The sequence below is a fragment of the Quercus robur genome, chromosome 8 (assembly GCF_932294415.1).
Source record: "Quercus robur chromosome 8, dhQueRobu3.1, whole genome shotgun sequence".
NCBI lineage: Eukaryota > Viridiplantae > Streptophyta > Magnoliopsida > Fagales > Fagaceae > Quercus > Quercus robur.
This window is the reverse complement of record NC_065541.1, coordinates 18083975-18109273: the sequence shown is the minus strand read 5'-3', so window position 1 is coordinate 18109273 and position 25299 is coordinate 18083975. Positions and strand designations below refer to the sequence as shown.

Genomic DNA, 25299 nt, shown 5'->3' with positions numbered 1-25299 from the left:
AGGTAATCGTCCTAGGAAGTCAATCGGCCATGGAGGAAGATCTAATTGAAGAACTCAAGCACATGAAGCTAACAAAAGAAGAAGAAACAAAGATTGTGGTATCAGGGGAAGGCAGAAGGGAGCTGATCGAAGAGTGCAAATTGAGTTTGGTAGGAAGATTACTGTTGGACAGAAAGCAAAATCAGAGAGCTTTGAAGAGCATGCTGCGATCGGCATGGAAAACAAGGTCAGATTTGAGGATTGTGGATGTAGGGAATGATACTTACCAGTTCAAATTTTCAAGCGAATATCAGATGAGATGGGTTGAGACTAATGGTCCATGGAATTTTGAGAACAATCTCTTGCTTCTCAAAAGGTGGGAAAAGGGGATGACAGCAAATAACATGTCCTTTACCCATTCCCCATTTTGGCTACAAATTTGGGGCTTGCCATTCAATATGATGTCAAAAAAAATTGGAAGGACATTGGCAATAGCATCGGAATTTTTATGGCTACGGATTCGAAATTAGGGTCTTCAAATCAAGCGAAATTCATGAGGATCCGTGTGAACATCCCGCTGGATAAGCCACTAAGGCAGTGCGGTGTTATGGCTAGCCCGGAAGGGGAGAAATTTCAAGTCTATTTCAGCTATGAGAGACTCCCTGTATTTTGTTTTCTCTGTGGAGTAATGGGACATGATGATCGGCGTTGTACGTGCTTGGAAAGGCAAACGGAAGAACTTCCTCAGTATGATGATTGGTTGAGAGCTTAGGGAGGAAGTAAGATGGGCAGTCAAAAGAAGGATCAAACGAAGACAATGGTAACACAAAGCATAATTCAAAATCTGGCGGCAATGGGACAAAATGCATCATCGGAGAGGGCAGGAAAGGGAGAACAAGATGCAGTAAGGAGGAGCCAGGAGACAAGCAGGAATCTCGAGAAGCAAAAGGTCAGTAGAAGCTTTGCTAGTATGTTAGATAGTGATAGTGATTTGTCAAATTCTTTATTTCAAATTCAAATTCAAAATAGCCAAACTGGAGAAATAAAAGTAGGAAGGGTGGGCCTAGGAAAAGAAAAAGCAGGTAAACAAATCTCTGGGCCAAACGGAAGTATTGACCAAGAGCAGTCAATGAGCAGTAATATTTGGGAACCATCAGTGGGCCAAGAGTACATAAAAACTGCAGAAACTGAGGAAGTAACTAGCCCAATAAAAGCCCAAAAAGATCCAGTTGGAGAACAGAGCAATAATAAAGAGATAGAAAAAGCCCAAGGTAAAAAAGAAAGGTGGAAGAAGCTAGCCCGGGGTCAGACAGTAAGCAATGAAACAATAATGGAATTCAATGATAGTACAGTGGGGATAAAGCGTAGTATCTGGGCAGAGGAAGAAAAGGAGGAAGGCATGTAGAAGAGGGCACATGTAGGTGAGTTAATTTCTCTTAACTTAACGCCGGTGGCTGCTAGGCAGCACCGTTGAAAGCCATGAAATCCTTAAGCTGGAACTGCCGGGGAATTGGGAATCCCCGGATAGTTCGAGTGTTACACGATTTAGTGCAACAATAGAATCCCAAAATTGTCTTCCTTATGGAGACAAAAGCAGGTGTTAGAAGGATGACAAAAGTAAAAGAAAGGATTGGTTTCCCAAGTGGTTTAGTTGTCCCTAGTGAAGGTAAAAGTGGTGGAATTGCCCTGTTATGGATCAGAGATATGGAGGTTGAAATTAAAAGCTTTTCGAGATTCCATATTGATGCGATTGTAACTGATCATTCCTTGGACCTCAAATGGAGACTTACGGGGTTTTATGGGAATCCTAATACAAACTTAAGAAGAAAGTCCTGGAATCTCCTTAGAATGTTGAATTCTCAATACCAGATGCCATGGATGTGTATGGGAGATTATAATGAAATCCTATCAGCAACTGAGAAATGTGGAGGAACAGAAAGATCTCAAAACCATATGGAGAGCTTCAGAAATGTAATTAATGAATATGGTTTTCAAGATATGGGGTATGTGGGACCTAGTTTCACTTGGTGCAATCAAAGATCTGATGGAGAGAGAATTCGTCTTAGATTGGATAAGGTGTTGGCTACAGCTAATTGGATGGAGCTATATTGTACTTCAAAGGTATTCCACATAGTGGAATCAACTTCGGACCACTGTGCTCTCTTACTAACTGACAAACAAGCCTCACCCAACCGTGGAAAGAGACAATTCCATTTTGAGGCAGCTTGGATCAGATATGAAAAATGTAGAGAAATCATTCAAGAGGTATGGAAGAACCGTTTTGGGCTGCAATCTTCAAGTGGGCTAGTAGAAGGTTTAAAAGACTGTGCAACTAGATTAGCAAGATGGAATAGTTTTGATCTAGGCCATATTCCACGAAAAATTCAAGAAAAAAGAAAGAGCCTTCAAGCTATGATCCAGGCTGATCTGGATGGGAACAATAGGGAAGAAATTGACAGGATTAGCAAGGAAATTAATGAGCTCTTCGACGTGGAAGAAACAAAATGGCATCAAAGATCAAGGGTTCAGTGGTATCAAAAAGGGGATAGGAATACCCAATTCTTCCACCACAAAGCATCCTAGGGCAAGAAGAAGAATGAAATTAATGGGCTATGGGACAAAGAAGGAAAATGATGTGAAGGAACGGGGGACATTGCTAATGTAGATATTGACTATTTCAGGGAGTTATTCACAACTTCATCCCCAACTAGAGATAATGAGGTGGCAAAACTGATACTAGGGAAAATCACTGAAGAAATGAATGCGCACCTTACAAAAGAATTCCACAAGGAGGAAATTTTCCAAGCTATCCACAATATGCATCCGACAAAAGCCCCAGGTCCCGACAGTATGCTTGCTTGCTATCTTTTATAAAAAATATTGGGATATAATTGGTGATGATGTGTCTGAAATAATCCTTAATATTCTTAATTCAAATGCACCAATGGCAGATTTGAATAAAATGAATATAGCCCTCATCCCCAAAATAAAAAACCCAACTAGAATGAGTGATTTTTTACCCATTAGCCTATGCAATGTTTCATATAAGATAATATCCAAGGTTCTTGCTAATAGGCTTAAACCTATTCTATCCACCATTGTTTCTGAAAATCAAAGTGCATTTGTTTATGGCAGACTTATAACTGATAATGTTCTTATAGTTTTTGAAATTATGCACTATTTAAAGAAAAGAAAGGGGTGGAAGGACAATTATATGACAGTAAAACTCGACATGAGCAAAGCTTATGATCGGGTTGAGTGGGGTTTTTTAGAAAAAATAATGAAGAAAATGGGCTTTGATGATAAATGGATTAATCTAATTATGAAGTGTATATCTACTGTCTCTTATGCTGTACTTATCAATGGGGAGGCTCATGGATGTATAACCCCTACAAGGGGTTTGCGACAAGGAGACCCCATCTCTCCATACTTATTACTCCTTTGTTCTGAAGGTTTTACAGGATTGATAATGGAGGCAGCTAGGAACAAAAAGCTATCTGGAATCTCAATATGCAGAGGCAGCCCAAGAATAACCCATTTGCTGTTTGCTGATGACAGCATTTTGTACTACAAAGCATCAGGAATGGAAAGTAGGGAGCTTGTAAACATCCTTCAGAGGTATGAAGAGGCGTCGGGTCAGAAGATAAACATAGACAAGTCATCTGTCTTTTTCAGTCAAGATGCAGATGAAGGAACAAGAAGTGAAGTGAAGGAAATTCTTGGCCCAATGCTTGATGCCCATCCAAAAAAATACCTGGGGCTTCCATCCTTAATTGGTAGATCAAATAAACAAATTTTCAATGAAGTAAAGGAGAGGGTGGGGAAGAAGCTAATGGGATGGAAAGAAAAAATGCTATTTATAGGTGGAAGGAAGATTCTGATAAAAGCAGTAGCCTAGGCAAAACCAACATATACAATGGGATGTTTTTTGCTTCCAAAAGGGTTATGTGAAGACATTGAAAGAATGATGAGAAATTTTTTGTGGGGACAAAGGCAGCAAGAGTCTAAGATTGCATGGGTTGGATGGTCTAAGATGTGTAAATCAAAATGGGAGGGTGGTATGGGTTTTAGAGATCTTCATGCTTTCAACTTGGCGATGTTGGCAAAACAAGGGTGGCGAATGTTAGTAGATCCATGCTCACTGATGGCTCGTTTGTACAAAGCAAAGTACTTCCCTAACAGTGATGTCCTAAGTGCAAAAATAGGAAGCAACCCATCCTATGCTTGGAGAAGCATACATCAAAGTCTAGAAGTATTGAGACAAGGTACAAGGTGGAGAGTTGGAAACGGGAAGTTGATTCATATCTGGGATGACAAGTGGCTGCCAACTCTTTCAACATACAAGGTTGTTTCCCCACTAAAAGATTTTGGAGATTTTCCTATGGTATCTGCACTTACAGACACAAAACGATGGAGGAGGGATAGACTGGAAAATATTTTCCTGCCTTTTGAGGTGGAAACTATACTTAACATCCCTATTAGTTATCATCTTCCCGAGGACTCTATAATCTAGGTGGGTAATAAGAAAGGGTCCCTTTCAGTGAAAAGTGCTTATTACGTGACTAAAAGGATCCTAGAAAAAGAAGACCATGGTGAATCTTCTCTGGGTGATGTGTGTGCTCCGCTATGCAAGAGGATGTGGCACTTGAATATTCCGGGAAAAATTAGAATATTTGCTTGGAGATTATGTATGAATGCAATTCCCACATTGACCAATTTGTTCAAAAAAGGAATCCAAATGGATGTGACGTGCCCCATTTGTAAAAAAGATCCTGAAGCAGTTGAGCATGCCATTATAAAATGTGTTTCTGCTAAGGCAGTGTGGGCTAAATGGATTGACTGCCCTATCAGAATTCTTGATTGCAGTCTGGATGTTACTGATTTGGCTCTCATCTTAATGAACCAGGGAACTCAAAGTGACCTGGAGAAATTTTTTGGGGTGGCCTGGTCAATTTGGTATAATAGGAACCAGGTGGTGAATGAGAATGGTGGTGCTGTTGCTGAACTTGTCTGGGGATCGGCTATCCGTTTGATAGAAGACTTCAAGGAGGCAAATATTCAAATAATAGAGCAAAAAGGGACAAAGGATAGGGCCTAGAAACCTCCTCCTAAAGATGTTTATCTTATAAATGTGGATGGGGCAATACCAACTAAGGAAGGGAACTCTGGAATTGGAGTCATAATTAGAGATTGGAATAATCAAGTTGTTGCAGCTTTGAGTAAGCCCCTTTCGGGTAGATTTGCAGTGGAAGAGACTGAGGCAATTGCTATGGAGCTGGGCATTGTTCTCGCTAGGGAGTTGGGATTAAATCAAATCATCTTGGAAGGAGATTCAATGCAAACTGTTCAAGCAATATGCAGCAAAGATGTGTGGGGAGTTGCAGGCCATATAATCCATGGCATTTTGGAAGGAATGAATGGTTTTATTTATGCAGAAGCTAGATACATTTGCAGGAATAGCAACAAAATAGCCCATGAGCTAGCTCAACAGGCCAAAAGATCAGGAGAGGAATGTAAGTGGTTTGATGAGGTCCCTGAATCTAGCAAGTTTGTGTAGGCTAGATGGGATCTAATGTTTTATGTATGTCATTCTTTCCTTTTCTTTTGGCTTTGCTGTCTGTGGCCTCTGTTGGTGCTGTGTCCTGCTATTGTCTTGTGGTGTTTTCTGCTCTGTACCTATTCTGTCTTTGATTAATGAAATTTTCAGTTTCAAAAAAAGATAAAAGAAAAAAGAGGAACATGTCACGCATATACAAATATTAGCAATTATAGCCAAAAATGACTACAAAAGTTGAATACTGGAAAGCTCCGACTGCTGTCTTAAATCGACCATTAGTAAAATGAAATTGGTAGGGATAAGGATAACAGACAAAAATTTGGGATGAAGCAATTTATATTCATTCAAAACTTGGCCACATATTTACAAGAAGTGTAGGGGGGATCAGTTAGGACCCCAACAACTCAAATACATTACTTTTCTCAAAGACTCTTCACTCTGCTTTAGCTTCTCGTTGTTCACTTTACTAGATATAGCCGAGGAAGACTGAGCTGCGAGTTTCTTGGCTTGATAGTATGATCTGATATTGTTCTTCGCATGCTGGTGAAGTGACCTTAGAGGATAGTTCCATCTGCAAACACCTTGGTCTTTCAAGGCCTCAACTGCACCAATACTAGCTGCCACCATCCAAGAAGCTTTACTTGTTGCACTCATATTGCTTTCTTGCTCTAAATTGGATCTGAAATAAATGGGAATTTGGAAGTTCGGAAGATGTAAAATAGACTTTGGGTTTCGAATTTTGATGGTGCCCAATGTAAGGAAATGGATCTTATATAATGTGTGAAGATATGGCCGGTGAGAAGATTTTGGGAGCAAAACTATAGGCAGTTTTGCCAGCAGTTTGGGAGAAAACCTCGGTATTTGGACTCCAAAACCATTTGCTCAGCTCATACGGTCACTCAGAACAGACAAAATAATAGAGAAAGAACCAACTAAGACAAGTGGGTATGACTAATGGATAAAGAAATGATAGGTGGGGTTGCTATATGAAGCAGACTTCAAGGGGCTTGCTTTCAAGTTTTACTTTTAACCTTTAACCCACCAGTTCGATCTAATCGAATCCAACCTACACTCGGGTTAATTTTTCATGGGTTGAGTAGAATTGGGAGTAAATCTTTTGAAGCTTGAGTTTAGGTTGGCAGAATTTTAGCCAAAGTAATCTAAAAGGGTCCAAACCATACTATTAATAATTTAAATACGGGCATGACTTAGGTACAGTTCCTTAAGTTCCTCTCTTAAAATTTTATTATGTAGATTTTTTCTCATGGGATGGAAGTGTATTTTTTAGTTAAGTAACGACATAGTTAAATCCTAAGAGGGGAACCTAAGAAATAGCACCTAAAGTACTGTACCTAAATTTTATCCTTTAAATATTATATGCTTTTTAAATTTATGGGTAAAATACTATTTTGGTTTTTAACTTTACTAAAAGTTCATTTATCATTCTTAAACTTTAACAAGTTTTTTTTCTCTTAACAATAGAAAGTTTGTTTTTCATTTCTAAACTATTGAAAATATTTTACTTTCTTCGTTAAACTTTAAAATTTTTTTTTTTTTTTTTTTTATCTCTAAACTATTGAAAAAATCTTTTCATTTCTTTTTCATCCCTATTTTTGTCTCTAAACTATTGAAAAAAAAACTGTTTACAAAGTTTAAGGATGGCAAGAGAACTTTTCAAAGTTTAGAAATGAAAAATAAACTTTTAGTAAAATTTAAAGACCAAAATAGTATTTTACCCTAAATATATTGTACTTTACTTTAGGGTTGTTTAAATTTGTAGTTTTGATTTACTTTAGTATTTTGAAGTTAGTAGCTGAATGAAAACCACCCTTCTGTTTTATTAGGTCTAAGAAAATTGTCACAGTTAAAAATCACACAACCTAACCCGATCACTACATGTTGTGTAGGGTTGGGGATTTACAAACTCAAAGAGTTTGAATTAGGTTGAAAAGTACCATAAACCCAATGCCCATATGATCAATGCACGCCCATAATATAGGAGAGGCTATATTATGAGACCACCCTTTGATTAAGGCCATGTTTTTGCATTTTTGTTAGTATTAAAGGGAGGTCTTGGAACATATAGATGCATGGCTTTTAAAAAAGCAAATTGATTCCATCATTTGTATTTGAAAATTTTTAATCCTGATTATAAAAAATGTTCAACATTTTGCTAGGAAAAAAATTAGTGAAACCTAGTGTAAACTATAAAATCTAGAGGTCAATTTTAATGTTGTGATAGTAAAAGGTTGTGTCAAATATCTCTAATGCTTGAGTCTATTTGAGTTAACTATTTGTAAAAGCACTTCTTTTATAATAACTAGTCGCGGAACTGCATATTGCGCATGATAAATTTATTTATGATAGTGTTATTATTATATATTATTAATTATTAATTATCAAGCTGCATTATATATGTGTTGAATTTTCTAAATTATACTAATATTCAATAGGTTCTAACCCTCAAGAAAACAAATGCAATACCCTTTTATTAATATCTAACCCTCCAAGAAACAAATTCTGGCTCCATCCTTGCCGTTGACGGACAAGGCCGGGTGACAATTCTCTTAAAATGCCTATTATCCACTTCTTGTCATTGTAGAATTCATCCAAAATCTACCCCAAAAAAAAATACCTTTACATTTTCGGATTGCAATTTATTTTCTCCGGTAGAAAGGGAAATTGTACTGCAAAGAAAGATTTTAATCACGTTTCCTGAAACAGATACTATAAAAGGGGTAAATAAAAATCATTTAAATATTTCTCAGTTCTGCTTTATCCTGTTCAAATTCGACCAAATATAACATTAAAAAAAAAAAAAAAAATCGACCAAATTCAATTCATTCTATAACCCAAACATGCCTATAAAAACGAAGTTAAAAAACAAAGAGGAACATGTCACGAATATACAAATATTAGCAATTATAGCCAAAAATGACTATACCAGTTGAATACTGAAAAGCTCCTACTGCTGTCTTAAATCGACCATTAGTAAAATGAAATTGATAGGGATAAGGATAACCGACAAAAATATGGGATGAAGCAATTTATATTCTTTCAAACTTGGCCACATATTTACAAGAAGTGTAGGGGGGATCAGTTAGGACCCCAACAACTCAAATACATGACTTTTCTCAAAGACTCTTCACTCTGCTTTAGCTTCTCGTTGTTCACTTTACTAGATATAGCCGAGGAAGACTGAGCTGCGAGTTTCTTGGCTTGATAGTATGATCTGATATTGTTCTTCGCATGCTGGTGAAGTGACCTTAGAGGATAGTTCCATCTACAAACACCTTGGTCTTTCAAGGCCTCAACTGCACCAATACTAGCTGCCACCATCCAAGAAGCTTTACTTGTTGCACTCATACTTCTTTCTTGCTCTAAATTGGAACTGAAACAAATGGAAATTTGGAAGTACGGATTATGAAAAATAGATTTTGGGTTTTGAATTTTGAATTTTGATGGTGCTCAATGTAAGGGAAGGGATCTTATATAATGTGTGAAGATAGTGGCTGGTGAGAAGATTTTGGGTGCAAAACTATAGGTAGTTTTGCCAGCAGTTTGGGAGAAAACCCTGGTATTTGGACACCAAAACCATTTGCTTTGCTCATAGGCTGTGCCTTTGAATTTGGAGTTTTGGACACTAGAAAGAGACAGAAGCACTAATAAAGAAATCAATTAAAGAGACATGAGGGTATGACTAATGGATAAATAAAAGGTTGGTGGGGTTGCTAGCCCTGTTTTTCCTTTTGTCTTTGTCAAGTAATAAAAGGAGGTCTGGGACGTGGCAAAATAGGCAGGTCAGGTCGGTCGGGCCAATGGGGTTCGGGTCTAAAAGTGGGTCATTTAAAAGGGGTTAAGAATAAGTCGGGCTAATGGGGTTCGGGTCTAAAAGTGGGTCATTTAAAAGGGGTTAAGAATAAGTCGGGCTAAGGTTGCTCCAGACAATAGTTTGGCTTTCCAAAAAAATAAAAAATATAAACTCAAAATAATAAAATGATATATTTGTAAAAATAGACAGTAGGAAAATATTTTAAGAAATAGTTCAATTTTTGAGGTGAACATATTATCTTCAATAAATTTTACATAATAAATTATGAGTTATAGTATATTACAAAATAATTATATATTCTCACACATCGCATGGATTTGTGACTAATAATAGTATTATAATAATAATATTTATACAACAATGTAGTGTGATAAAGACTTTTGGATTAAAAATTCTCCCCCCCCCCCCCCCCCTCCCCTCCCCTCAACTCTAAAATGATTGTTTGGTACTTGTTTTTCTCCAATGAGTAAGATAATTTTATAATTGTGTATTATTATTTATTAGATTTTTATATGCTATAGTAAATTTTCAATTACAAGATTTAAATCATCAGTTTAATAAACATATAATAGAATTGCTTATTCCTAACTTTGAGAGAAAATTGCTTATTCTTAATTTTGAATTCTCGAAAATCACATGAATTCTATTAGAATTGATAATATTTGTTTGCCAGTTGAAATTTATATATGTAAGAATTCAAAAATTATGAAGAAAAAAAACTAGTATTGAAAATGAAACTTCACCATTATGAGCACATGTAGTTGGACATCTGCACTTCAAAAAGTAACTGTTAAATGCTTTTTAAATCATGCCAATGGCTACTCCGGAATCAAGAATCAATAAACTATTAATATATTTTCAAAGTGGTCGCACTAGTTCTTATTCTTCCAATTTCTATTGCAAATATGGAATGAACATTTTCACTCAAAAATATTATCAAAACTAACTTTTTCAATAAAATGGAAAACAATGTTTTGACAAACTTGTTGATTTTATACATCAAAAGAGAAGTTGCAAAGTATTAAGAAACAACTATTCGTGTTTTTATTTTGTTTATATTTTATTAATACTAAATAGATACTGTATTTATATTTCATGTATTAATTCGGTTTTGAATCTTAAGTATTTCTTACTCTTTTTTTGATAAGCTTAATTATTTCTTACTTGAATTATAAAAAACTCTGTTCTTGTTTTGACCCTCTGAAAGACAAAATTCTGGTTCCATCCATAGGATGCCCCCCTCTTTTTGATTTTTTTTCCTTAAGTAATAAAAAAAATTAAAAAATAAAATTTATATTCTCGCCTCTGGCCCCCAAAATTTTTTGAGCTTCTTTCTTTCAAAACGGAAAATGTGTTGAATTTTCTAAATTCTACTAATATTCAAGAAATCAAATACAATACCCTTGACCTCGTATTAATACGCAACAAATTCTGGCTCCGTCCTTACTGGTGACAGACAAGGTGGCAATTTTCATAAAATGCTTATCTGCTTCTTGTCATTGTAGAACTCATCCAAAACTCTACAGAAACCCCCCTTTACATTTTCTGATTGCAATTTATTTTCACCGGTAGAAATCAAAGAAAGATTTTATCACGTTTCTTTTATCAGGTACTTTAAAATGGCTAAACAAAAATCATTTGAATCTCTCTCAGTTCAGCTTTATCCTGTTCAAATCCGACCAAATTCAATTCATTCTATAACCCAAATATACCCATAAAAAACTAAGATAAAAACAAAGAGGAACATGTCACAAATATACAAGTATCAGCGATTCTCGGCAAAAATGACTATAAAAGTTGAATACTTAAAAGCTCCGACTGCTGTCCTAAATCGACCATTAGTGAAATGAAATTGGTTGGGATAAGTATAACAGACAAAAATTTGGGATGAAGCAATTTATATTGATTCAAAACTTGGCCATATATTTACAAGAAGTGTAGGGGGGATCAGTTAGGACCCCAACAACTCAAATACATGACTTTTCTCAAAGACTCTTCACTCTGCTTTAGCTTCTCGTTGTTCACTTTACTAGATATAGCCGAGGAAGACTGAGCTGAGAGTTTCTTGGCTTGATAGTATGATCTGATATTGTTTTTCGCATGCTGGTGAAGTGACCTTAGAGGATAGTTCCATCTACAAACACCTTGGTCTTTCAAGGCCTCAACTGCACCAATACTAGCTGCCACCATCCAAGAAGCTTTACTTGTTGCACTCATACTGCTTTCTTGCTCTAAATTGGATCTGAAATAATTGGGAATTTGGAAGTTCGGAAGATGTAAAATAGATTTTGGCTTTCGAATTTTGATGGTGCCCAATGTAAGGAAATGGATCTTATATAATGTGTGAAGATAGTGGCAGGTGAGAAGGTTTTGGAAGCAAAACTATAGGCAGTTTTGCCAGCAGTTTGGGGGAAAACCCTGGTATTTGGACTCCAAAACCATTTGCTTAGCTCATACGGCCACTCAGAACAGACAAAAACAATAATGGAGCCAATTCGGACACTAGTGGGGATGACAAATGGATAAAGAATTAATATGTGGGGTTGCTATTATTCGTTTTATTATGAAGCAGACTTTTGAAGGGGCCTGCTTTCAACCCGCCGACTCGATAAATTTCGATGTAATCAAATCCTACCGACACTCGGGTTAATTTTTCAAGGGTTGATGAATTGAATTGATAGTAAATCTTTTGAAGCTCAAGTTTAGGTTGGCGAGATTTTTAACCAAGTGATGGACCCAATCCATTCTATTAATATTTTAAAAATTATATGCTTTTTAAATTTGTTCATTAAATTTATTTCCTTCTGTTTTATTAGGCATAAGAAATTTTTTTTTTTTTTTTAGAGTTTCAACCTATGGTGTCCGTTCCTGATAATAACTTTTTATTATCAGAGCAAGACACCAATTAGTTTTTGGTGTAGGTGGGGATTAAACCCCATATCACTTATACAACCATAAAATCCTTTATTAGTTGAGCTAACTAGAACCCAGAGACATAAGAAAATTGTCACAACTAAAAATGACACAACTTAACCCAATCACTTCATGTTATGTAGGGTTGGGGATTTAAAAACTCAAAGGGTTTAGATTAGGTTGAAAAGTACCTTAAACCCAATCCCCATATGATCAATGCACGCCAATAATGTAGGAGAGGCTTATGAGACCACCCTTTGATTAAACCCATATTTTGATTTTTGTAAGTAATAAAGGGAGGTCTTGGAATGTATAGATGCATTGCTTGTAAAAAATAAATTGATTCCATCACTGTAATTGAAAATCTAAAATCCTAATTAAAATAATTTTCAACGTTTCATTAAGAAAAAAAATAGTGAAAAGAATAACCCAGTATAAACTATAAAATCTAGCAGTCAATTTTAATTTTGAGATAGTAAAAGGTTGTATCAAATCATCTCTATTCATTGGGTCTATTTGTAGAAGAACATTTTTTTTTTTTAATTACATATAAGTGTTTGTTCAAACTCATGAGAAATGTGGTATTTTTGTCAAATGAGTATTTGGAGAATGCTTGTCTAAAACTATTGTTTCAGGTGCAAATTACTTAAAAGGACTAAACTACAACACCAATATTTGGTCATAACCAATCTAAGACTAAGTGTTTAATTTTTAAAAAATTAAAATTAAAAAGGTTACACATGGAGAGTGAAGACACCACGCCTTGAGAAGTAAGTATTTGACAATTATTTTATAGTTGGAAAATATTTTCTGTCAAACCAAACACGGCCTAAAAGAAAGAATAGTCAATGCTTCATTTGGTTGGATGGTGGAGATTGGAGAAAAGATAAAAGATGAAGAAGTTGTGGTTAAAGGCATCAATTAGTAACTGAGCTTGAGCCATTCAGGCATGAGCAAGTTCTTGGTTGAGTAAGGCAAAGAGAGATCAAAGAACAAGTGCATGACGACAATGATGTAATATAAATATAAGGAGAAGTAGAGGTGAAATAGAGGCAAAGGTACAACAAGAACACTAAGGGTGTGTTTGGTAGAGGGATTTTAGGGAGGATGAAAAAAAAAAAAAAAACCCTTTTTGGAGGGTGTTTGGTTGGGAAGGAGAGAGGGAAAAGAAAGGGTGGAGCTTGGGTGTTTACTCACCGAGCTCACCAAAAAGTTTTCCCCCCAAAATGGGGAGAAAACTGTTAAGGGGGAGGGGGAGTCTGATTTGTTTATTGAACAAGATGCCCATGTGCAAGTGCACATGGGCTTTTGTCCAGTATGTTGGCCTTTTTTTGTCCCCAGATCCAGTTTTAAGTTTTTTTTTTCTTTTTTTTTGTGCTTATGAAAGTTTAATGTTGAAGCTAAAATATGTGGCCTAATATATTGCTAAAAAAGTGAATAATATTGTGGTAAGGGGACTCATGACACAATTTGGCTCTCAAACCCAAAGAAACTATGCAATTAGGTCCAAAGAGCCCAATACAATGAATTTGTAGAGAGTGGGTTGGAAGACTGGGCTTTAACGAGTTAGACAACAAGCAAGGTGGATCCAGATGACCAGAAAATGAAGATAGGCTGGTTTAACTTAAAGAACATCATCCTCAGCACAATCCGAGGATATCAGTTCTTATTTATTTCTTCTCAAGTTTGATTACAAGTTCAACTTTTGATTGCTACAGTGTTTTTCTCTCAATTTCTCGATCGCAACTCTCATTGCCTTCTTCCTATTTTATATTATCCATTTGTCTTCATCTTTGCCCTCCACGTATAGATTAAATTGTTGGTGTTGATCCCTATCACGTCAGCCCCATCCTGAAGTCTCTGAGTAGTAGTTGTAAGGCTAAAAACTACTGTTCAGGTATCACTTCCTCATTAATGCGGCCAGAAAGTTAGTTACAGAGCATTCAATACGATGGTAGTAACTTTCCCTTAGATATTTCCCAGCTCCTATTTGTCCTATACGTTCACAAAGCGTATCCTCATCAATAAAACTTTCTAGAACGTCACCTTGGACAACATAACACACCTTTTGACCTCCACTTCATTAGCTGAGGAGATGCTCCTCCTCGGCATACTTACCCCATCTTTTATAGTCATAACTTACTCGTGAAGTTCAAAGTCTTATATCTTCCCTACTGTTGATCTGTCCTTGGACCACTGAGCCTCTTCAGCCATACCCAAGGCCCAACATATATTTTTGGGCCCTTTGTCCCCACAATAGCCCCTCAAAATTCCGGTTTTTTCCTCCTATTCGAGGAGAAAAATGGGGTTTTGACTTTGGAGAATGAAATCCATTTGTTTCTCTGCTTTCCACACATGATAGTATCACTTCGCTTGTCTCGTAATTGTTCCTGACGCTTTGAAATCCGTGATGTCTCATTAAATGCTCCAGGCGGCGTTTTGTTCCCTGCATCCTACGGTGAGATGTAGATCCTATGGCTGGTGTTTATCCTCGAATTTTGGGTAGGATAACTCTCACTCTATTCCACCTTTTATATAAGGCGCCTAAGAGGGAGTTATTTCTCCTCATTTTACAAATTCTCAAGCTCTCCAAAAGTTCCAAACTCTCAAAACTTTCAAGGTTTCCCAAGTTTCTAAATCTTCCAAGTCCTTTTCTAAAAAAAAAATTTTAATCTTCAAGAAGTTCAGGAATCAACACACGTGTTTATTCTCGTAAGTTCCTTCTTCTTTAGGTTCTTTTCTCCTCAGCCTTCTATTCTGTTTCCTTTCCTTGAAAATTTCTTTCATACCCCTTTAGCATGCCTAGATGGGTAGATTTAAGCATCTTGTAGACTCTTCCGCCGGTATAGAGGGCTTCAGGGCTAAGTACCACATTCCATAAGGAGTAGCCTTGTTGTATTATGCTCCAAATCGAGTGGTTACAGATAGAAACGAAAGGGAGGTTGTCATTCCTATGATAGCTTTCATAGAAGGAGGAATGACACTTCCTATGGGTTGGGTAACCCAAGACTACCTAATTGCTCATAGGTTGTGTCCCCATCAGTGTACGCCTAACCTCTTTAGGATTCTGGGTTGTGTAGATGCTCGCAACGAGCACATGGGGCTAAACCTCACTTGGCACGACGTCGTCTGGATGTACGAGTGCCACTTGCTTGGAGATCTCGGATACTACCTTAAGTCTAGATCCTCGGTGATTAGGATTGTTTCGTGCCTCCCTAAATCCAACAAGGGTACGAAGGATGATTTCCTAATAGCCTCAGGGGATTGGCACAACGGTCTTCACTACCCAGTCCTAGAGGGAGAGCCAGGTGAGGTGCCTTAGGTTTAGGTTTCCCTTCTTTCTTTATATATGGGCATTAGCTTTGTGATTTCACCACCATTTTTTGATTTTTAATATTCTGTTTACTTCTAATGGAGGTATTCGCTGTACTAACCATGTCACTTTTTTTCGGACGTATTTATAGATTAAAGATATGTAGCTCCTAGCCACAATCTTGTGAACTTCGCTGGCCTTAACAAAGTGTTGAGGTCCGAGGTGTTCGTAAGCGAGGACAGACAACTGAGAGCCATCCATCTTATACTCAGTTTTGAGCCTCTGTCGAATCAATTCCAGGAGGTGGGTCGCGTCATAAAAGCCAGTGATCCCAGGCTAGCTCGAATAGATGTTTCAGTGCCCGGTTTCTTAGCTCGAGAAGACCTACCACCCGTTGAGCTACCCCTCCACCATTCTCCCTGTGAGGTAGCGACTCCGAGAGAAGAAACAACCTCCTCTCACCTGCCACTTGAGGCTAAGATAGATCAATTTCATTTCGAGGATGAGAAAGAGGAGCAAGGAGAACAGGTGGTTCAAGTTTTGGACTCTGAGGACAAGCTAGACAGAGTTACTGCTGTATGCCCCCTCGGCCTTGTAGTTGCACATATAGACGATAGTTCAGAAGACGAGGAGGAAGAAATGGCCTTGAACTAGAGAAAAGGCTTAAGGGACCTCCTCGTGGGGAGGAAGAAGGGGTCAACATCTAAGGATACCCCAAAGTCTCAGCCCCTCCCTTCTCTTCTCCCTCCCCCTCTTATCCCCATAACCAGCCTGCTCGCCATCCCCAACCTGAAGAAGAAGAGGAAGGAAAAAAGACCGAAGAGGGGGAGGTAGTTCCACCAAAGGACCCCAAGCAATAAAAGGTAGCCAAAGACAGATGACGGACCTCTTCGATGGAAAGTAAGGAGGCCAAGCACTCGGCTGACGTGCGCCATCCATCTTGGAATCCCTAGTTGGAGTTGGATGGCACAGCGCTGCCCTGGAACTCCTCCATCAGGGAGTTCCAGAGAGCCCACTCCTACCACGTGGCCGAAACTCTAGAGCATCCTCTCCTACTCCCCAAGGACATGAATGCTTTAAAATGCATAAGGCAACTAGAGCTCTTCTTGTCCTTAAAGAGGGACCTAGCCATGGTGAGTGTTAGGACATATGTGATTCACCTATTAGGAACATATGTTACTATTTTATGTAATTGGCTAATCTTTTGACAAAACACACTTTACTTGCATTTGGGTAGATCTAGGATGTGTTTAATACTTCAAGAAACATGTTGTTTAAGTATAGTATTAAAGCCATGAAGATTAGACCAAGAAACAAGTGAAGAAAAGTTGTTCACTAAAGCTGGATAGATAGCTCGACACCTGCGGACAGATAGCTCGACAGCTGCTCGACACCTCTCGACAACTAGGCTATCTATCGAGCTCTTCAGTTGATTGTTATCACAATCTCAACACCACTCGATAGCTAGTGGATCGATCGAGAAAAATCTTGTCTCTTCAACAGCTCCTCGATAGCTTCTCGATAGCTGTATCTGTCGAAGTTTAAAGCTCAACACATCCTCGACACCTCCCTATCGATCAAGGTTATGGGAATTAAGATTTCTAGATTTGATTTTCGGCCCAAGTTTTTGTATTTGTGTAGGGTTTATTTTCTCACAACCCTAGACCAATATAAGGCTTATTTTGGAGGCCGTCACATGTGAGAATACAAGGAGAACGAATGCAAAAGGTGATCGATGCCTTATTCTCTCTGAAAGAAGCTACTGCGTCTTTGCGCCTTAGGGTTTTGTAACCAAGTGCTTCTTGATCTTTATTGTTGATGAAGTGAAGAACTTTGCAGCCAACAATCTGCTTCTAGTTGGTGATTAAGTCGCATACTGGGATCCGCGCAATTGGTTAGTCACGTACTGGGATTCGTGCAACAAAGGGTGGCGTTCATATATTGAAGAGTTTAGAGGTTCTAAAGCAATAGAATATTTCTGCTGTGAGTTCATCTACGGGGATTGTAGATGATAGGCCATAAACTGAATGACTCCTTGTGATAGAAATTAATTGATTAATTAGTCAAGTTATTAATTAATCAATTTATCATGCAAACGCGTGGTAGCACAAACAAATCACCAATAAACTAATAATGCAGCGGAAAATAAATAACACGGTGATTTGTTTACGAATGGGGAAAACCTAACGGCAAAAACCCCATCGGGTGATTTTCAGGTCACCACTCCCGAAACTCCACTATTATCACAACAAATGGTTACAAGTAAAGGAATCCAAATACCTTACCAACCTACAGTTAAACCCTTACCCCAATACCCAATTGGATTTGTTCTGTAATGACAGTTCCCCTTTCAGATGCACAACTTCCAAGTATGTGACTAACCAATTTAATGCGCGGATCCCAGTATGCGGCTTACTCCTTTGCACGAACCCCAATACGTGACTAACTCCACAGCAACCCTTTGATTATTGTAGTTGATTTGCAGTAGTTTCACATAGAAACACCAATAAGATCTTCAATGTTGGTGCAAAAGACTTTGCTTGGTTACAGAACCCAAAGGCGTACAAGAAACGCAGTAAGAACTCTTTCTTCTGTAAGAGGAGGCTAGGGTTTCAAAAAGAAAACCTTATGAAACTCTCCAGGGTTAGGTTTTTCTTTTTCCCACCTCCTTTAAATAGGAGCTTAATGGGCTCTCCTATTCCAAATAGGTTTACATAAACCTTGGGTTTTCCTAGTCCAATAAGGATTATACAAACCCATAAACAAATAGCCTTTTAGAATAAAACGTTTCTGGCTATAATCTGAAAACCCGTAAGCTCGATAGATCGAGACATCTGTCGAGCTTTAATGAATCTCGACAGATCGAGCTTCTGTCGAGGAGGTATCAAGACCTGCAGATTGCACTTTTCTTAAGCAGTTCTTGAGTAATCTTCATGTCTTCAATTTAACAACTTGTAATGATCATCTTGAACCTACTCAGATTTACCCAAATACAAGTAAAGTGTGTTTTGTCAAAGGATATGCCAATTACATAAAAAAATGTCCTCCACAGTAGAGTCTAGGGACAAAGGTTTTGTACTAGATTTGAAACTTCTCTTTACTATAGTGGATTGTTTTTCGGGAAGGTTTCCCCCTAGGTTTTTTATTGTGAAACTAGTTTGCTTCATTGGTTTTCCTAGATCATCATATCTTGTCTTATTTATTTTTCTACTGCATGATTTTGACATGATATTGATGTTTGTTTGTTTTAACAAGTTTTATTCATAATAAATCTAATTAACAACTTGGGTTTAAAATTTGTTAATTCTATCAACCGGGGTCTAAATTTCCCAACAGTAAGCTTCACTTTCTCCTTTTTTTTTTTTTTTCCTAACGTACTCCTTTGTTGCCTATATGCAGGTTATCCAGGAGGTCTCCGTGGCTGAGGAATGGGTCAAGAACGTGTGGAACGAAGCTAGGGTTGAAGCCAATCTCCGTGACAAGGCTGATAAGGCCCTGGGTGCTGCCAAACAGAAAAACCAAGAGCTTTCAACCCAGTTGACAACCGAAGAGAAGGCACGTAAGAGCATTAAGGCTGGCTTGAAAAATGCCCAGGACCAGGCTGAAGACCAGTGCAAAAAGCTCCATCACATTGAGATAGAGCTGGCCACTCAGAAACAGTTAGTCTTGGAGCTAAAGGCAGACCTGCAAAAGGCTAAGGAAGTAGCTCAAACGGCCAAGGAAGCTTCTGAGACTTCGAAACAACCATCCTACAAGCGTGGGTTGCAAGAGACTGAGATAAGGCTAACAGATGAGCTGGCGGAAGTATGTAGAGACTACTGCAAGGAGGTGTGGGTAAAAGCACTCAACCGAGCAAAAGTCCCTGCTACTTCTGAGTGGAGGCTTGCTGAGAACACCTTCTTCCTAGAGGACATCCGAGAGGTTTCAGCAGCGCTCCTTCCTCCCGCTATTCTTACTTTTCCCCCTTCGGAGCAGCCCTCCACCACTCAAGCTTCCCTTCCCCCTTCCGAAGTCTCTAAAAAGCCTAACAAGGAGGCTGAGGTGGCCGAGGGCAAGGAGGCTGGCCAGTGGGGTCCTTAGCCTAAGGATAAGGGCAAGGGCGAGGAGGCCAAAGTCCTGCCAGAAGCCAAAGGTAAAGAGGTTGCCCCTGAGATCAAGGACGCTGACTCCAAGGCCAAGGATGCTGCTGCCAAGGCTAAAAATGCTAACTCCACAGCCAAGGATGCTGATCTCAAGGACGACCCACCCCGTGCTAAGGCATAGTTTTAGGATTTTTCCTTTCTTTTTTGTACTTCTTCTCTTTTCTTTTGTTGTGGCAGTTTGCCGCTGTTTGTAATGTATCCTCCTTTTTCCTTATTTAATGGAAAGATATCAACTTTGGCTTCATAAATCTTTATTTTCCTTGCAATGTTTCTCTATGGTTGGTGTGATTTTTTTAAGTGCGGATACCCACACTATAACAAAAGCTAGTAGTAATAATTTGCCATTAACTGAAACAAATTATACCCATATGCATGGTAAGAAGAGTGGTTAAGTCCTTAGATGCAAATGAAATACTTAGTAGGAAAAAAGGGTGCCTGAGGTATCTCATTTTAAGAATTTCTTACTACATTACCCTTGGAATCCTTTAATCTGGACCTAGGGTGAGCTTTCCAAGTGTTAATTTCCCCCCAGGCTTGTGAACCGAGGAATCCGACACATCCATAGTTCTGTTTAACACTTAGAAAAAAAAAATGAAGTATTAATTTACCCAAAGCATGTGATCCGAGAGACCAGGCATAACTAAGGTTTTGTTTAACACTTAGTGAAATAAACTGAAGTATTAATTTACCCAAAGCATGTGGTCCAAGAGACCATGCATAGTTAAGGTTCTGTTTAACACTTAGTGAAATAAACTGAAGTATTAATTTACCCAAAGCATATGGGTTGAGAGACCAAGCATAACTAAGGTTCTGTTTAACCTTTAGTGAAATAAACTAAAGTATTAATTTACCCAAAGCATGTAGTTTGAGAGACTAGACATAACTAAGGTTCTGTTTAACACTTAAGAAAATAAATTAAAATATCAATTTACCCAAGGTATGTGGTCCAAGGAGCCAGGCATGATCGAGGTTCTGTTTGATACTTAGGAAAATAATAGGACGCATGATGCATGATGTAATAAACCAAAATATGGTAAAGAAAACTTTCATTAATAATAATACCTTCTCAGGTTATTTACATTCAAAGTATGGGGTACAACCTTTTCATCCAAATCTTCAAGATAATATGCCCTGATTCTAGCCATTGATGTGATGCGATTCGCATATGGCCCTTCCCAGTTGGGCCCTAACTTTCCCCATGCTGGGTTCCTTGTCGTGCCCAAAACCTTTTTTAAAACCAAGTCTCCAGGTGCTAGTGGCCTTGATCTTACATTTGAGTCGTACCTCTGCTTAAGCTTGTGTTGATAGTACACTAGCTGAACCATGGCATTTTCTCTTCACTCTTCAATTAAATCTAAACTCTTCTCCAATAGCCTATCATTGCTGTCTGGAGTAAAAGAGCTTGCTCTTAGTGTTGGAAATCCTGTCTCCAAAGGAATCACAGCCTCGGCCCCATAAGTCATTAAAAAGGGGGTCTCCCTAGTGGACCTACAAGGTGTAGTCCGATATGTCCAAAGGACGTGTGGCAACTCTTCCACCCATTTTTCCTTTGCGTCATCCAGCCACTTTTTGAGTCCACTCACTATGACCTTATTGACAACCTTGGCCTGTCCACTCCCTTGTGGATATGCCAGGGTGGAATATCTATTTGTTATGCCCAGGTCACAGCAATGCCTCCTAAAAGTTTTGCTATCAAATTGAAGACCATTGTCTGAGATGAGTGTACAAGGAATTCCAAACCAAGTGACAATATTTTGCTAGATCAATCTCTTGGCATCCATATCCCTGATATTCGCTAGTGGTTTAGCGTTTACCCATTTGGTGAAGTAATTCATGCCGACCAGCAACCATTTCTTATTCCCTACTGCCTTAAGGAAGGGCCCCACAATATTTAAACCCCATTGAGCAAAAAGCCAAGGGCTAGACAGAGGATTAAGGGCACCTCCTGGTTGGTGAATGTTTGGGGAAAATCTCTGGAATTGGTCACATTTCTTCGCATATTCTTATGCTTCCCTCTACATATTTGGCCATCAATATCCCTAAGTGAGGGCCCTGTGAGATAAGGACCTGCCTCTAGTATAACTTCCACAAATCCATTCATGCAACTCTTCTAGGAGTAGCTCCACTGCTTCAAGGTTTATGCAAAGCAAATATGGTCCAAAAAAAGATCTCCTGTTCAACTTTTGGTCCTCTGACAGCCAAAACCGAGGAGCCTTTCTCCGTACCTTGTCGGCCTCGGATTTACTCTCGGGCAAGATGTCTTCCTTAAGGAATAGTACAATAGAGTCTATCCAGCTAGGACCCATCCTAATCTAATGAATATGAACCTCGTTTCTCCCTACTTCATTAGGTTTACACAAGTCTTCTACAAGGTTCACTTGAGGTACAATTTGCCGAGGAGGTTGCGAGCATGGAAAAAGAGTCAGCATGTGTATTTCTACTTCTAGGGATTTGCGATAAATTAAAAGACTCAAATACTAACTGTAAGTGTCTAACTTGGTTCAAATATTTCTGCATTCTGAGATCTCTGGCTTCCAATTCTCCCTCTACCTAGCCTACAACCAATCTCGAGTCTGAAAACATCTCCACTACCTTTCCTCCCATTCTTTGAACCATAGCCATCCCTACCAATAGAGCCTCATACTCGGCCTCATTATTGGTGGCCAAGAAGCCCAACCTCAATGATTTTTCAATAATGATCTTCTCAGAAGAAATAACAACTATCCCCACTCCAGATCCTCTTTGATTCACTGCACCATCAACGTGTACTCTCTAGGGTAAAGGTTCTTGTCGGGAGACCATGCAACCTAATTTTTCATCCATGTTTTGTTTCTCAGCTTTTTCTTTAAATGGGGTTTCAGTAAACTCGGCCATCAGATCAGTGAGGACCTGACCCTTGACAGAGGTACGAGGCATGTACTTGATATCAAAAGCCCCAGGATCGTACCTCACTTAGCAATCCTCCTTATGTAATCAGCACTTCGAAGTAGAGATCTAAGTGGAAGTTGGGTTAGGACAACAACTGTGTGTGATTGGAAGTAATGGGGTAGCTTACGCGTAGCATGCACCACTGCAAAAATGGCCTTCTCCAGTGGTAGGTAACGGACCTCGGCCTCATGTAGTGACTTACTCACGTAATAAACTGGCCTCCGTACACCACATCAAACTAGAACTAGCACCAGGCTCACCACACTGGAAGCCACAACAATGTAAACAAACAAAACCTCATCCACTTCGAATCTGGACATAATACGTGGCCGAGATAGGTATTCCTTCAACTATTGGAAGGCCAAGACACACTCTTTGGTCCATTCAAACCCCTTCCACTTGTTCAACAACTAGAAAAAAGGTCTACACTTGTTTGTTGATCGAGAAATGAATTGGTTTAGAGCAGCAATCATCCCTGTCAACTTCTGGATCTCTTTGGGATTCCAAGGTGGTTGTAAATTGTTAATTACTTTAATTTGGTCAGGGTTGACTTCAATTCCGCAGTGTGTAATCATGTACCCCAAGAACTTCACTAATCCGACACCAAAAAAGCACTTAGAAGCATTAAGTTACAGCTTGTGTCTCCTCAAGATCTCAAAGATATTCCGGAGATCGTTAATATGCTCTGATTCCAACTTACTCTTAACCACCATGTCATATATATAAATCTCAATGTTTTTTCCTAGTTGTGGTTCAAATATCCTGGTTATCATCCTCTGATAAGTAGACTCTACATTTTTTAGACCAAAAGGCATCACCTTGTAGTGGTAATTCCCAATAGGGGTGACAAAAGCTGTCTTCTCCTGATCATCCAAAGCTAGAGGTATCTGATGGTACCCTTGAAAGGCATCCAGGAAGCTCATCCGGGGATGGCTTATAGTGGCATCCACCAACTAGTCTATCCGAGGCATGGGAAAAGGGTCCTTAGGGCAAGCTTTATTCAGATCTGTAAAGTCCACACACACCCGCCACTTCCCATTCTTCTTCTTTACTACTATTGTATTGACCAACCACTTAGGGTAGAAGACTTCCTTAATAGCCCAGCCTGCTTAAACTTGTTCACCTCCTTCCTAACAGCATCAGAATGCTCCTTAGATGAGCATCGAGGTGGTTGCTTCTTAAGGAGGACAGCTGGGTTGACATTCAAATGATGGCAAATGAAGTTTAGATCCACCCCAAGAGGCTAATCAGCATTCCATACGAACACATCGATATTCCTCCTTAGAAATGCTAAAAGTTCTTCCTTCTCCCGAGGAGGCAACTAAGCTCCGACCTGAAAAAATTTCTCCAGATCACCATCTATAGCAATTTCGTCCAACCTCTCACACTTTGCCTCTTCCGACACCGCATCTATAGATAGGACCGGAACCCTTGATTACTATGAGCCCCACTCAGCAGAGGCCAAGGACTAAGCTTCAAGTTGATGCATAATTACAGCCACAAGGCACTACCCAGTCATGGATTGACTCCCTACAAGCTCTTCAATTTGATCCCCCGAGGGGTATTTCACCTTCAAGTACAGAGTTAAAGAGACAACCCCTAAGGCATGGAGCCAAGTCCTTGCCACAATGGCAGTGTAGGGGGAATAAGTATCCACCACAATGAAGTCTACTTCTACTACCTCTAGACCTACTTGCACGGGCAATCTAATCTGACCCCTTGGGATGACAACTTTCCCATCAATGCTTACCAAAGGTGAATCATAGGTTGTCAAATCCTCAAGCTTCAAGTTCAGCCCTTTGTACAAGTCAGGGTCCATAATCTCTACGCCACTACCTTGGTCGACCAGCACCCTCTTCACATCATATCCTCATATCCTAAGGATGACCACTAAAGTATCATCGTGTAGCTGTATGGTTCCAATCTTATCTTCGTCCTAAAAGCTTAATGCTAGTCGGACCTCCACTCTAACCCTCTTCAGCTCATAATTAGAGTCCTCGGCAGGTAGCTGAGCTATAGACATCACCCTGGAAGGATGAGAACCAGTACTCCAAGCGCAACAAAGATGACATTAATTGTGCCCAAAGGGGGCCTTAAAGAAGTATTCCCCTGAGCCCCTGACCTTACTTGGTCTCCTTGTCCATTGGGTCGATACAAAAACTATTGTAACCTTCCATCTCTAACTAGTTGCTCCAGATGATTCCATAGAGTTCTACAGTTCTCGGTGGTATGCCCTCGTTCCTGATGGTACTGGCAATGAAGATTTTGGTTGCGCCTCATGGGGTCTCTTCGCATCTTGTTTGGTCATTTGAAGTATAACTCATTCTTGATCTTCTCTAAGACTTGATATACTGGCTCGCGGAATACCATTTTTACCACCTAAGGAGCCGTAGACCCAGATTGCCAGCAAAATCCATTCGAGGCCTACTATTATTGTATCTGTCCAACCTGAAATCCCTCATGTCCTGAGGGATAACCTTAGCCTTTCCCTTTCCTTGCTGTTGGTCTTTCTCAACCCTTTGTATTTGTCGATACGATCCATTAGCCGACGCACACTCCTTACCGGCTTCTTAGTCAAGGACTTTCTCAAATCATGCTCGGTGAGCAGGCCGACCTTAAAGGTCCTTATAGCCAT

The 25299-nt window shown here is 39.1% G+C and overlaps 5 protein-coding genes across 5 annotated transcripts; 2 read left to right on the top strand and 3 right to left on the bottom strand.

Moving 5' to 3' along the window:
- Positions 1 to 29: 29 nt before the first annotated feature.
- Positions 30 to 751, top strand: LOC126695976 (uncharacterized). The gene is made up of 2 exons (XM_050392766.1): positions 30 to 355; positions 475 to 751. Exons 1-2 carry the CDS (start codon positions 30 to 32, stop codon positions 749 to 751), a joined length of 603 nt encoding a protein of 200 aa, XP_050248723.1.
- A 3966-nt stretch (positions 752 to 4717) lies between these two features.
- On the top strand, positions 4718 to 5536 carry LOC126695975 (uncharacterized). Its single transcript, XM_050392765.1, has 2 exons — positions 4718 to 5029; positions 5135 to 5536. Exons 1-2 carry the CDS (start codon positions 4718 to 4720, stop codon positions 5534 to 5536), a joined length of 714 nt encoding a protein of 237 aa, XP_050248722.1.
- A 318-nt stretch (positions 5537 to 5854) lies between these two features.
- LOC126694867 (uncharacterized) lies at positions 5855 to 6391 on the bottom strand. Its single transcript, XM_050391386.1, has one exon. It carries the CDS (start codon positions 6188 to 6190, stop codon positions 5921 to 5923), a length of 270 nt encoding a protein of 89 aa, XP_050247343.1. The 5' UTR covers positions 6191 to 6391; the 3' UTR covers positions 5855 to 5920.
- LOC126694866 (uncharacterized) lies at positions 5855 to 9161 on the bottom strand. Its single transcript, XM_050391384.1, has 2 exons — positions 8600 to 9161; positions 5855 to 5886 (listed from the first exon to the last, which is right to left on the bottom strand). Exon 1 carries the CDS (start codon positions 8900 to 8902, stop codon positions 8633 to 8635), a length of 270 nt encoding a protein of 89 aa, XP_050247341.1. The 5' UTR covers positions 8903 to 9161; the 3' UTR covers positions 5855 to 5886; positions 8600 to 8632.
- Positions 9162 to 11249: 2088 nt separating this feature from the next.
- Positions 11250 to 11777, bottom strand: LOC126694861 (uncharacterized). The gene has a single exon (XM_050391380.1). It carries the CDS (start codon positions 11583 to 11585, stop codon positions 11316 to 11318), a length of 270 nt encoding a protein of 89 aa, XP_050247337.1. The 5' UTR covers positions 11586 to 11777; the 3' UTR covers positions 11250 to 11315.
- Between the last annotated feature and the right edge of the window lie 13522 nt (positions 11778 to 25299).